This window comes from Coregonus clupeaformis, chromosome 18, assembly GCF_020615455.1.
Source record: "Coregonus clupeaformis isolate EN_2021a chromosome 18, ASM2061545v1, whole genome shotgun sequence".
Classification (NCBI taxonomy): domain Eukaryota; kingdom Metazoa; phylum Chordata; class Actinopteri; order Salmoniformes; family Salmonidae; genus Coregonus; species Coregonus clupeaformis.
Genome location: NC_059209.1, coordinates 36,292,014 through 36,304,320, shown reverse-complemented (window position 1 = coordinate 36,304,320; position 12,307 = coordinate 36,292,014). Strand labels below are relative to the sequence as shown.

The 12,307-nt window shown below is 40.9% G+C and overlaps 1 protein-coding gene across 1 annotated transcript; it reads right to left on the bottom strand.

Moving 5' to 3' along the window:
• Window positions 1-3,082: 3,082 nt before the first annotated feature.
• On the bottom strand, window positions 3,083-10,117 carry LOC121587298 (DNA topoisomerase 1-like). The gene is made up of 3 exons (XM_045227011.1): window positions 10,075-10,117; window positions 8,945-9,230; window positions 3,083-3,785 (listed from the first exon to the last, which is right to left on the bottom strand). The coding sequence occupies exons 2-3, from the start codon at window positions 9,216-9,218 to the stop codon at window positions 3,271-3,273; spliced, it is 789 nt and encodes a 262-aa protein (XP_045082946.1). The 5' UTR covers window positions 9,219-9,230; window positions 10,075-10,117; the 3' UTR covers window positions 3,083-3,270.
• Window positions 10,118-12,307: the final 2,190 nt, after the last annotated feature.

The following is a 12,307-nucleotide window of genomic DNA, read 5'->3' as shown; positions in this document are numbered from 1 at the left end:
CAGGCGGTGTCAGAGGAAGGCCCTCAAAATTGTCAAAGACTCCAGCCACCCTAGTCATAGACTGTTCTCTCTGCTACCGCACGGCAAGCGGTACCGGAGTGCCAAGTCTAGGTCCAAAAGACTTCTCAACAGCTTCTACCCCCAAGCCATAAGACTCCTGAACAGCTAATCATGGCTACCCGGACTATTTGCACTGCCCCCCCACCCCATCCTTTTTACGCTGCTGCTACTCTGTTAAGTAAGTATTTATGCATAGTCACTTTAACTCTACCCACATGTACATATTACCTCAACTACCTCAACTAGCCGGTGCCCCCGCACATTGACTCTGCAACGATACCCCCCTGTATATATAGCCTCCCTACTGTCACTTTATTTTACTGTATATATAGCCTCCCTACTGTCACTTTATTTTACTGTATATATAGCCTCCCTACTGTCACTTTATTTTACTGTATATATAGCCTCCCTACTGTCACTTTATTTTACTGTATATATAGCCTCCCTACTGTCACTTTATTTTACTGTATATATAGCCTCCCTACTGTCACTTTATTTTACTGTCGTTTTTTTCTCAACACTTTTTTTGTTGTTGTTTTATTCTTACTTTTTTTGTTTAAAATAAATGCACTGTTGGTTAAGGGCTGTAAGTAAGCATTTCACTGCAATGTCTGCACCTGTTGTATTCGGCGCATGTGACCAATAAAATTTGATTTGATTTGATTTGAGATCCTTGACAAAAACCTGCTCCAGAGCGCTCAGGACCTCAGACTGGTGCGACAGTTCACCTTCCAACAGGGCAACGACCCTAAGCACACAGCAAAGACAACGCAGGAGTGGCTTCGGGACAAGTCTCTGAATGTCCTTGAGTGGCCCGTACTTGAACCCGATCAAACATCTCTGGAGAGACCTGAAAATAGCTGTGCAGCGACGCTCCCCATCCAACCTGACAGAACTTGAGAGGATCTGCAGAGAAGAGTGGGAGAAACTCCCCAAATACAGGTGTGCCAAGCTTGTAGCGTCATACCCAAGAAGACTCGAGGCGGTAATCGCTGCCAAAGGTGCTTCAACAAAGTACTAAGTACTGAGTAAAGGGTCTGAATACTTACGTAAATAAGGTATTTCTGTTATTTATTTTTAAATTTGCACATTTCTAAAAACCTGTTTTTGCTTTGTCATTATGGGGTATTGTGTGTAGATTGAGGTGGGGGGGGACAAATCAATTTTAGAATAAGGCTGTAACATAACAAAATGTGGAAAAAGTAAAGAGGTCTGAATACTATAGAGTCATTATACCCTAATGTAGGCCTATTTGCCTACTAGCCCAATAAAGTGCAGAGCATGCATGATGCGTGCAACTCATCATTCCAACATATTTGAACATTTAATTCATCCTTCATTCAGTTCAGTCATCAGTATGTCATCCATTCTGTCATTTGTCTGAGTTGCAATAGGAACTAAATCAAAGAGAATAGAACAGTGTTATCCATTTGTTTATTGAAATCCATGTGTGTATTCAAAATTCTCATAATTCTCCAAAGTTCTTTAGCCTATCACTTTAATAATTCAATGTTCAACTATCCAAATAAAAAAATTGGCCTTCAACTTGTAGCCATTACAATTTAGCCTATAATTTGGGGTACTGCTGTCTGGCAGAATAATTTTAGAACTCTATTTGTGTTTTATAACTGTTTTTATTATAGTCCTCCCCTTAAAAAGAGACCCCAGCTCACAAGCCTCTAAATACATTTTAAAGGAAATAGTTGAAGAAGCATATGCAGTGGCTGATTGGGAAAACAGATCTGGCAATCAGAATAGGCTATAGATAGTCTGGACCATTTGGGACCCCTTGGCTATTTAGCTCAGGACAGGTTATAGCCAAGACTCAATCAACATTTTGTTTTGTCTCATTTATTGATATGTATATAGCCTCTGCTTGATGGGGTTGTGCAACGCAAATGGCTATGACAAGCCTACATACAGAGTGGAATTTGCAAATACAACAGTCAAAATGCCTAATGTAATAAGGCCTACAGTCTGTGCTCCCAAATACTGGAAAACGTGTGATTCATTAGGTTACATGATCACCACAGTAGCCCCACGCGGCTATAAAAATTAATTATGCAATTATATGGACATTAAATAACACAACAGCGTGGCATATTTAGATAGCGGAATAAGCCTAAATCATATTTACTTTCTATTTTGCAGCTCAGGTGGTTATTCTAGAAGGCTCTTCTGTGTCTTTATAGTATAATTCTTACACAAGTCATTTGCTGAAGGCCCAAGCCTATACTACTCCATCGACTGGTATAATGTCGTTATCGAATGCCGTTCTAAAACAAGGTCTAGACTTTTATTTTGGAAATGAAACTGGAAGCTGCAAAACAAATCTAACATCTGGGCTAGAGTTGCGTGATTGACTAGCTAACTTCGACTAGCTACGTTCGGTTCATGTCCTTTGCAGATGCCACATTCCTGACAAAAGCTTGTACGCATAAAAAATATCTGTAACCGAGTAAAAGGAGATGTAAAGTAAGAATTGAACGTAACATAGGGTTTGCACGTTTACAGATCAAATTTAACGGTTACGTTTCATGTTTCACGCATGGCTTTTCCTACGATCCTACAATTTATGTATGGATTTTCTTACGATACTAACGATACGTATGTTCAGCCTTTTGGCAGCTATCTGGCTCCATACGCTACTGCTTGCAGTGTGGTAGCAGAGAAAACTGTCTATGACTGGAGCCTTTGACAATGTTGTTGTTTGAGAACTGCGAGCTCTCCCTGCCCGACAGATTATAGGCTAGATGTGTGCAGCGCATGTGATAAATAATCGGCGTAACGAACGAACAGCTTCGGGAATCCATCTGTTAAAAAAAAAAAAATCGCATTATTACAATATTTTTCAATATATTTTTCACTGGCCCAAGCGGCCACTGATGTGGATGATCGACTGGCCTGGAGGGTTTCCAGCGGGCAGCCCTGTTTGTCGAGCCCTGCTGACACCGGTTAGTATTTTTTAATTGCATATTTTATGTTCTGAAGAGCATATGAGAAAACATTTTAAACATTCAAATTCTTGAAAATTATGATTTTTATTTAATTGTCAGGTTGTAAAATTCCAAATATTCTGAGAAAAGCTTAAGAAAATACAGTATATAAAAGAAAATTGAAATCTTCTGAAATATCTTTATTAATGTAAACTGGTCTCTGACAAGTCAATTTACTAAAATAAAGTATGCTATATGGACCCATTCTCTTGATCTAGAACGGCTCTGTTTTTGCAGGTCCCTTCGCCTTAGGTCTCTTCGCCGCAGTGCTCTCCTTTGCAGTGCGCTTCGCCGCAGTGCTCTCCTTTGCAGTGCTCTCCTTTGTAGTGCTCTTCGCCGCAGTGCTCTCCTTTGCAGTGCTCTTCGCCGCAGTGCTCTCCTTTGCAGTGCTCTTCGCCGCAGTGCTCTTCGCCGCAGTGCTCTTCGCCGCAGTGCTCTCCTTTGCAGTGCTCTTTGCCGCAGTGCTCTCCTTTGCAGTGCTCTTTGCCGCAGTGCTCTCCTTTGCAGTGCTCTTTGCCGCAGTGCTCACCTTTGCAGTGCTCTTCGCCGCAGTGCTCTCCTTTGCAGTGCCCTTTGCCGCAGTGCTCTCCTTTGCAGTGCCCTTTGCCGCAGTGCTCTCCTTTGCAGTGCTCTTTGCCGCAGTGCTCACCTTTGCAGTGCTCTTCGCCGCAGTGCTCTCCTTTGCAGTGCTCTCCTTTGCAGTGCTCTCCTTTGCAGTGCTCTTCTCCGCTGTTGATGTACATGAGCAAATGTATGAATGTCAACAAAGTCTGATGTATGATTTTCAGTTGGGTTTAGAAAAACTTACTCCATATATTCATGTCTACTTTACTTTTCATCAGGAAAAAGATTGATGAGGGAAAACTGGTACTGAATGATACTGCTTGACCTACGTACCTACAGTTAACCACTGTCTCCTAATCTCCAAACTGGAGGCACTGGGGTTAAGCAGTATCCCTCGAGGCTGGGTAAAGTCCTACTTGTGACGACGTCACCTGGCAACCATCATTACACACACCTGTTCCCCATCATTACACACACCTGGCAACCATCATTACACACACCTGGCAACCATCATTACACACAGCTGTTCCCCATCATTACACACAGCTGTTCCCCATCATTACACACACCTGTTAACCATCATTACACACACCTGTTAACCATCATTACACACACCTGGCAACCATCATTACACACACCTGTTAACCATCATTACACACACCTGGCAACCATCATTACACACACCTGTTAACCATCATTACACACACCTGTTAACCATCATTACACACACCTGTTAACCATCATTACAAACACCTGGAAACCATCATTACACACACCTGTTAACCATCATTACACACACCTGTTAACAATCATTACACACACCTGTTAACCATCATTACACACACCTGTTAACCATCATTACACACACCTGTTCCCCATCATTACACACACTTGTTAGCCATCATTACACACACCTGGCAACCATCATTACCTACACCTGGCAACCATCATTACACACACCTGGCAACCATCATTAACACACCTGGCAACCATCATTACACACACCTGGCAACCATCATTAACACACCTGGCAACCATCATTACACACACTTGGCAACCATCATTACAAACACCTGGCAACCATCATTAACACACACCTGGCAACCATCATTACACACGCCTTTTAAATAGTAACACAATAAAATAACAATAACGAAGCTATATGCAAGGGGTACCGGTACCGAGTCAATGTGCAGGAGTATGGGTTAGTCAAGGTAATTGAGGTAATATGTACATGTAGGTAGTGGTAAAGTGACTATGCATAGATAAACAGAGTAGCAGCAGCGTATGTGAATGAATGTGTGTGTGTGTGCAGCGTCAATATGCATGCTGTTCTGAGGGCAAAAGGGGGTGCAACTCAATATCAGGAAGGTGTTCCTAATGTTTTGTACTTTAAGGGTATACAGTTGAAGTCGGAAGTTTACATACACCTTAGCCAAATACATTTAAACTCAGTTTTTCACAATTCCTGACATTTAATCCTAGTAAAGATTCCCTGTTTTAGGTCAGTTAGGATCACCACTCTATTTTAAGAATGTGAAATGTCAGAATAATAGTAGATAGAATGATTTATTTAAGCTTTTATTTATTTCATCACATTCCCAGTGGGTCAGAAGTTTGCATACACTCAATTAGTATTTGGTAGCATTGCCTTTAAATTGTTTAACTTGGGTCAAACGTTTCGGGTAGCCTTCCACAAGCTTCCCACAATAAGTTGGGTGAATTTTGGCCCATTCCTCCTGACAGAGCTGGTGTAACTGAGTCAGGTTTGTAGGCCTCCTTGCTCGCACACGCTTTTTCAGTTCTGCACACAAATGTTATATAGGATTGAGGTCAGGGCTTTGTGATGGCCACTCCAATACCTTGACTTTGTTGTCCTTAAGCCATTTTGCCACAACTTTGAAAGTATGCTTGGGGTCATTGTCCATTTGGAAGACCCATTTGCGACCAAGCTTTAACTTCCTGACTGATGTCTTGAGATGTTGCTTCAATATATCCACATAATTTTCCTTCCTCATGATGCCATCTATTTTGTGAAGTGCACCAGTCCCTCCTGCAGCAAAGCACCCCCACAGCATGATGCTGCCACCCCCGTGCTTCACGGTTGGGATGGTGTTCTTCGGCTTGGAAGCCTTCCCCTTTTTCCTCCAAAGATAACGATGGTCATTATGGCCAAACAGTTCTATTTTAGTTTCATCAGACCAGAGGACATTTCTCCAAAAAGTACGATCTTTGTCCCCATGTGCAGTTGCAAACCGTAGTCTGGCTTTTTTATGGCGGTTTTGGAGCAGTGGCTTCTTCTTTGCTGAGCGGCCTTTCAGGTTATGTCGATATAGGACTCGTTTTACTGTGGATATATATACTTTTGTACCTGTTTCCTCCAGCATCTTCACAAGGTCCTTTGCTGTTGTTCCGGGATTGATTTGCACTTTTCGCACCAAAGTACGTTCATCTGTAGGAGACAGAACGCGTCTCCTTCCTGAGCAGTATGATGGCTGCATGGTCCCATGGTGTTTATACTTGCGTACTATTGTTTGTACAGATGAATGTGGTACCTTCAGGCATTTGGAAATTGCTCCCAAGGATGAACCAGACTTGTGGAGGTCTACAATCTTTTCTCTGAGGTCTTGGCTGATTTCTTTTGATTTTCCCATGATGTCAAGCAAAGAGGCAATGAGTTTGAAGGTAGGCCTTGAAATACATCCACAGGTACACCTCCAATTGACTCAAATTATGTCAATTAGCCTATCAGAAGCTTCTAAAGCCATGACATCATTTTCTGGAATTTTCCAAGCTGTTGAAAGACACAGTCAACTTAGTGTATGTAAACTTCTGACCCACTGGAATTGTGATTAAGTGAAATATTCTGTCTGTAAACAATTGTTGGAAAGATTACTTGTGTCATGCACAAAGTAGATGTCCTAACCGACTTGCCAAAACTATAGTTTGTTAACAATACATTTGTGGAGTGGTTGAAAAATAAGTTTTAATGACTCCAACCTAAGTGTATGTAAACTTCCGACTTCAACTGTATTTGTGATGAAAGGGGAGACTACTGTGTGTTTTTGTGTGTTCATGGACAGGTGTGGGCATGTTGTGGTGTGTATCGGGTGTGGTAGTTGTGTTGTTTCTCTTTGTTTGTGTTTATAAAATAAAAATGTAATATATACAGTACCAGCCAAAAGTTTGGACACCTACTCATTCAAGGGTTTTTCTTTATTTTTACTATTTTCTACATTGTAGAATAATAGTGAAGACATCAAAACTATGAAATAACACATATGGAATCATGTAGTAACCAAAAAAGTGTTAAACAAATCAAAATATATTTTATATTTGAGATTCTTCAAATAGCCACCCTTTGCCTTGATGACAGCTTTGCACACTCTTGGCATTCTCTCAACCAGCTTCATGAGGTAGTCACCTGGAATGCTTTTCAATTAACAGGTGTGCCTTGTTAAAAGTTAATTTGTGGAATTTCTTTCCTTCTTAATGCGTTTGAGTCAATCAGTTGTGTTGTGACAAGGTAGGGGTGGTATACAGAAGATAGCCCTATTTGGTAAAAGACCAAGCCCATATTATGGCAAGAACAACTCATATAAGCAAAGAGAAACGACAGTCCATCATTACTTTAAGACATGAAGGTCAGTCAATCCGGAAAATGTCAAGATCTTTGAAAGTTTCTTCAAGTGCAGTCGCGAAAACCATCAAGCGCTATGATGAAACTGGCTCTCATGAGGACCGCCACAGGAAAGGAAGACCCAGAGTTACCTCTGCTGCAGAGGATAAGTTCATTAGAGTTAACTGCACCCCAGATTCTAGCCCAAATAAATGCTTCGCAGAGTTCAAGTAACAGACACATCTCAACATCAACTGTTCAGAGGAGACTGCATGAAATCAGGCCTTCATGGTCGAATTGCTGCAAAGAAACCACTACTAAAGGACACCAATAAGAACAAGAGACTTGCTTGGGCCAAGAAACACGAGCAATGGACATTAGACCGGTGGAAATCTGTCCTTTGGTCTAATGAGTCCAAATGTGAGATTTTTGGTTCAAACGGCCGTGTCTTTGTGAGACGCAGAGTAGGTGAACGGATGATCTCTGCATGTGTGGTTCCCACCATGAAGCATGGAGGAGGAGGTGTGATGGTGTGTGGGTGCTTTGCTGGTGACACTGTTAGTGATTTATTTAGAATTCAAGGCACACTTAACCAGCATGGCTACCACAGCATTCTGCAGCAATACGCCATCCCATCTGGTTTGTGCTTAGTGGGACTATCATTTGTTTTTCAACAGTACAATGACCCAACACACCTCCAGGCTGTGTAAGGGCTATTTGACCAAGAAGGAGAGTGATGGAGTGCTGCATCAGATGACCTGGCCTCCACAATCCCCTGACCTCAACCCAATTTGAGATGGTTTGGGATGAGTTGGACCGCAGAGTGAAGGAAAAGCAGCCAACAAGTGCTCAGCATATGTGGGAACTCCTTCAAGACTGTTGAAAAAGCATTTCTCATGAAGCTGGTTGAGAGAATGCCAAGAGTGTGCAAAGCTGTCATCAAGGCAAAGGGTGGCTACTTTGAAGAATCTCAAATATGTTTTGATTTATTTAACTTTTTTGGTTACTACATGATTCCATATGTGTTATTTCATAGTTTTGATGCCTGCACTATTATTCTACAATGTAGAAAATAGTAAAAATTAAGAAAAACCAATGAGCAGGTGTGTCCAAACTTTTGACTGGTACTGTATAGTAAGAAAATAGTTAATCCCAATGTGTTCTCCAATCTCATAAAACATTTTAGAATCGTTATCCTCGCAAGGTGAGGTATTGAAAAGGGTTCCAATAATTTTATAAACTGTACATACACGCATTAAAGATGCTGCATGTTTCTGTCTGTGACCCTGTCCCAGTATTGTCACGCCCTGACTCTGGAGACTTATTTGTTGAGTCAGGGTGTGTATTTTCTATGTGGTGTAGGTCTATGTTATAAGTCTAGTATGTCTAGATCTATGTTGGCCGGTGTGGTTCCCAATCAGAGGCAGCTGTCGCTCGTTGTCTCTGATTGGGGACCATACTTAGGCAGCCTATTGGCACTAGTGGGTTGTGGGATCTTGTTCGTGTTGTGTTGTTGTGTTGTCTTGTCCTTCACGTTTTGTCGGTTGTTTATTCATTTAAATAAACATGTATGTATATCACGCTGTGCCTTGGTCTGACCTGTCTGTAAACGAACGTGACAAGTATAATGTGGCTCATGTATCATGTTCAGCTCTTATTTTTATCATAGCTGTCTATGACCTGCAAATGGTAATTTCTATATTACCTCCTTTGAGAATGTTTGCGTTTGTCTTCAACTTCTCAGCAAGTGTATTCTGGTTCATTTCCTTCAGGATATTCACTGTGACACCCAGAGCCCCATTCTTGTTGTATTTGTTCACCATCAGCTCCACGGTGATCTCCCTGCTTACGTTGCCATCGAACTCCCTCTTTCTGATGGGCTCAATGTTATACCTCTTGTGATTGATCAGGAACCACTGGAATTTCTTCATCTCGTCACTCATCAGCTCATCCAAAGTTTTTACCAACACCTTCTCCATTGTTGATGATCACTGCCATGGACAAAATAATCAGATACCTATATAACCAACTCACTTTTCAGCTGTAGTAAAATAATCATCACTACTGTTGTGCTGCCATCTTGATAGAAGGTAACATCTTGATAGAAGGTAACAGATTATTTTATTATAGTGATTAAGAGTGACTTTCATTGTGTTCCATGGTGTTTAGCGCCCCCTAGTGGAGCTTTCTGGTACTTAGAATTCTGTACAAAAACCCGGAAGTAAAGTTGTCATTATGCACGCAGACAAGCAGCTAGAAACAACATTACTGTACAGTTCTTTCAGTGCAACTGTTACGCCCCTGAAAAAGGGGAGAAATAATCAGGAGAGTGATGCAGTTGTTTCCTCACTGAAAACTTTAGTATAATGATTTTTACAAAAATACCACATTTTACAGAACAACAGATCTACAGGAACCAGAGTTTTGTAGGGTACAAAGCTTATTCCAGTCACAACAGCATAAACTGTAATTCACTAAAACATATACAAATGTTTCAATATAACTGTCAAACACAAAGTAGCTTTAGCTCAGTAACCCATAACTACATTTATCAACCATGTCAACAAAGTATTCGAAACACATTATACAAATAACCCCAAAATATATTATTAACAGCGCACTTGCTCATTCACAATTAGCATAAAATGGCAGCTACTCTCAGTACGAAGCTAATCTTCGCTGCAACCAAGCAGATTTCACTCACACACGCATCTAATAACTCTCTTCAACTTAACTCTAACTTACTCAAGATGTTACTAACACATACCTTAAACTCTCTTGACATGTTAGCAAGTTATTACATTCAAATTAACTCGTTTTATATCAATAACGTACCTGAAAAAGGGGAGAAATAATCACGAGAGTGATGCAGTTGTTTCCTCACTGAAAACTTTAGTATAATGAGAAAAAAGACCGCGATTTCCCCAGGAAGTTGGGTGGAGACCAGAGCAATCGATCTCAGGCTCATAGATTAAGAGCATTTAGTAGATCACAGATTAACACTTTTACCCTTAAATTAGGCACCACAAAATAAAGTAGTCAATATAACGTTTACACATTCCTCTTACAATATTTACCCTTTTACACTTGACGGATTTTAACACATTTATGAATTTTATCAATCTCTATGAACTAGTACTGCATGCATCTTTTTAACCTTAGATATTTTAAGATCCTTACATACCATGAACTTACTAATACTTTTTAGTGTATAACAGGCTATGAATATGTCCTTTAACCTGTCACACTCTCCCCGACAAAATAAATGTTGTCCCAACATTACCAACATTGTCTTCTTAAACAGTCTATAAGCACTGGACGTAGAAAATCCTCTTCTGTAAGCTAGTCCTTGAGCAGAGGTCAAAGTTCACAGTTCAAATAGAACCAAGAAGTTATATTCACAGTCCATATCTGTTGACCAGCTGTATAAAACAGTCCATAAGCAGTCTTTTCTCATACTATTGTCAACAGTCCATCAGTTTTAATGATCTATATGCATAGTCTGCTAATTGTCTCGTGAAAGTCTGTGAAATCAGTCAGTAGTCCATGGTCAAACATGTCAACTCTGTCTGTGGCCTCAAGTTTGCTGAAGTCCATACATGTAGGGTGGCTGAAGGTAATATCGCTGTAGTGATGGCAGCCATGGAACCAGTCCTGGTGCAGGGTAGACAGGGAACAACTGTGGCTGTGGCTGGATACTGTAGCAGGAAGGGATACCAAGCTGATCATAGGTGGTACGTCTTGGAGGGTGTCTCTCTGTCATGTGAATTTTTATCTCTAATTCACCCTAAGCTTGAATCATTACCAGAGGTTGTAAGGCTCTGGTTTTAATCATCAATGATTCAAGGTCCACAACTCACAAGTCTTATCTGTATTTTTATTCATGGCGAGAGCTCTGGGGCGAAAAACACAAACATACTGTTTTTATACCCCTTGACAAACAAAGGCACTATGCTCCTCCCACCTTTAGGTGGCTTTCTTAAACAGTTCCCGCCTCCTCCTTTACCCTTGAATGTTTAGTACCCCCTCTGTTAGTGGGTTGACACTACATGATAATTCTAACATTTATACTGTATTTGGGGTAAAATCCTTTAGTCATTATTCTTAAAATCCAAATTAATCTAACAATCCACCCCTTTGACTAAATATTCCCACATTCAGGATAAATGTATTTTACAAGCATGATTAATCTCAGAGATCACATCAGAACTAATAAACATTTCATCCAATTGCAGTCTTTCAGGGTCCAAATCCTCGTCATCCACCAAGCCTGGAGGATCGTTTTTCACATTCCCCTGGTCAGAGTCCGGAGTCAGTCCATCTCTCATCATTGTTTAGATACTGTATTTCACCAACGCCTGACTCACCAATCCTCGGACACAGGGAACAAGAGAACAACCACATAATACAAGAATACCCATACAAACACTGATCGCTCCTAAGATGGTGGCTGCTAGGGTTTTCCATTTACCAAATATTTCATCAAACCACCCTATCCACAATGTACTAACTTCTGAGTTCAGTTCATCCTTCACTCAGTGCAGTTAATTCTGTAAGAGCTCTGGTGACTGTCCCATCCAGTGTGGTGTTGTTAGGGATAAATATGCAACAATGGCTTATCTTTCTATAGACACCGGCCCTTTCTGCCTGATCTAGAACCAACCTCTACTAAGTTATGAGCGGGATGGCGGATAATCGCTCAGAGATCTCCCTTTACTGCATCTCTAGTCTTGTCAATAAATCGTTGTTGGTTGTAATAGATATATTTTATCCAATCCATATTTTTGTTTGTCCCCCACCAGAAAAATGTTGTAGTAAAACTCTCCCATATTTGATTTATAGCTTTGTATTCGTCTGGAACACCCCTGGGGATGCCTATACCATCTGTCCAAATTGGGCTATTTCCTTCCTGACTTATTTATTTTTCTCCTAATTATTCTTCCTGTCACTGGTCTTTGATGACCAATTCTTACAGGTTGGACCAACAATACTGGTGCACAAGTACCCACCCATCCCTCTGGTAATGTCTGCCGAATGTTCCCTTTTTTAGTGCATGCCCACCACACAT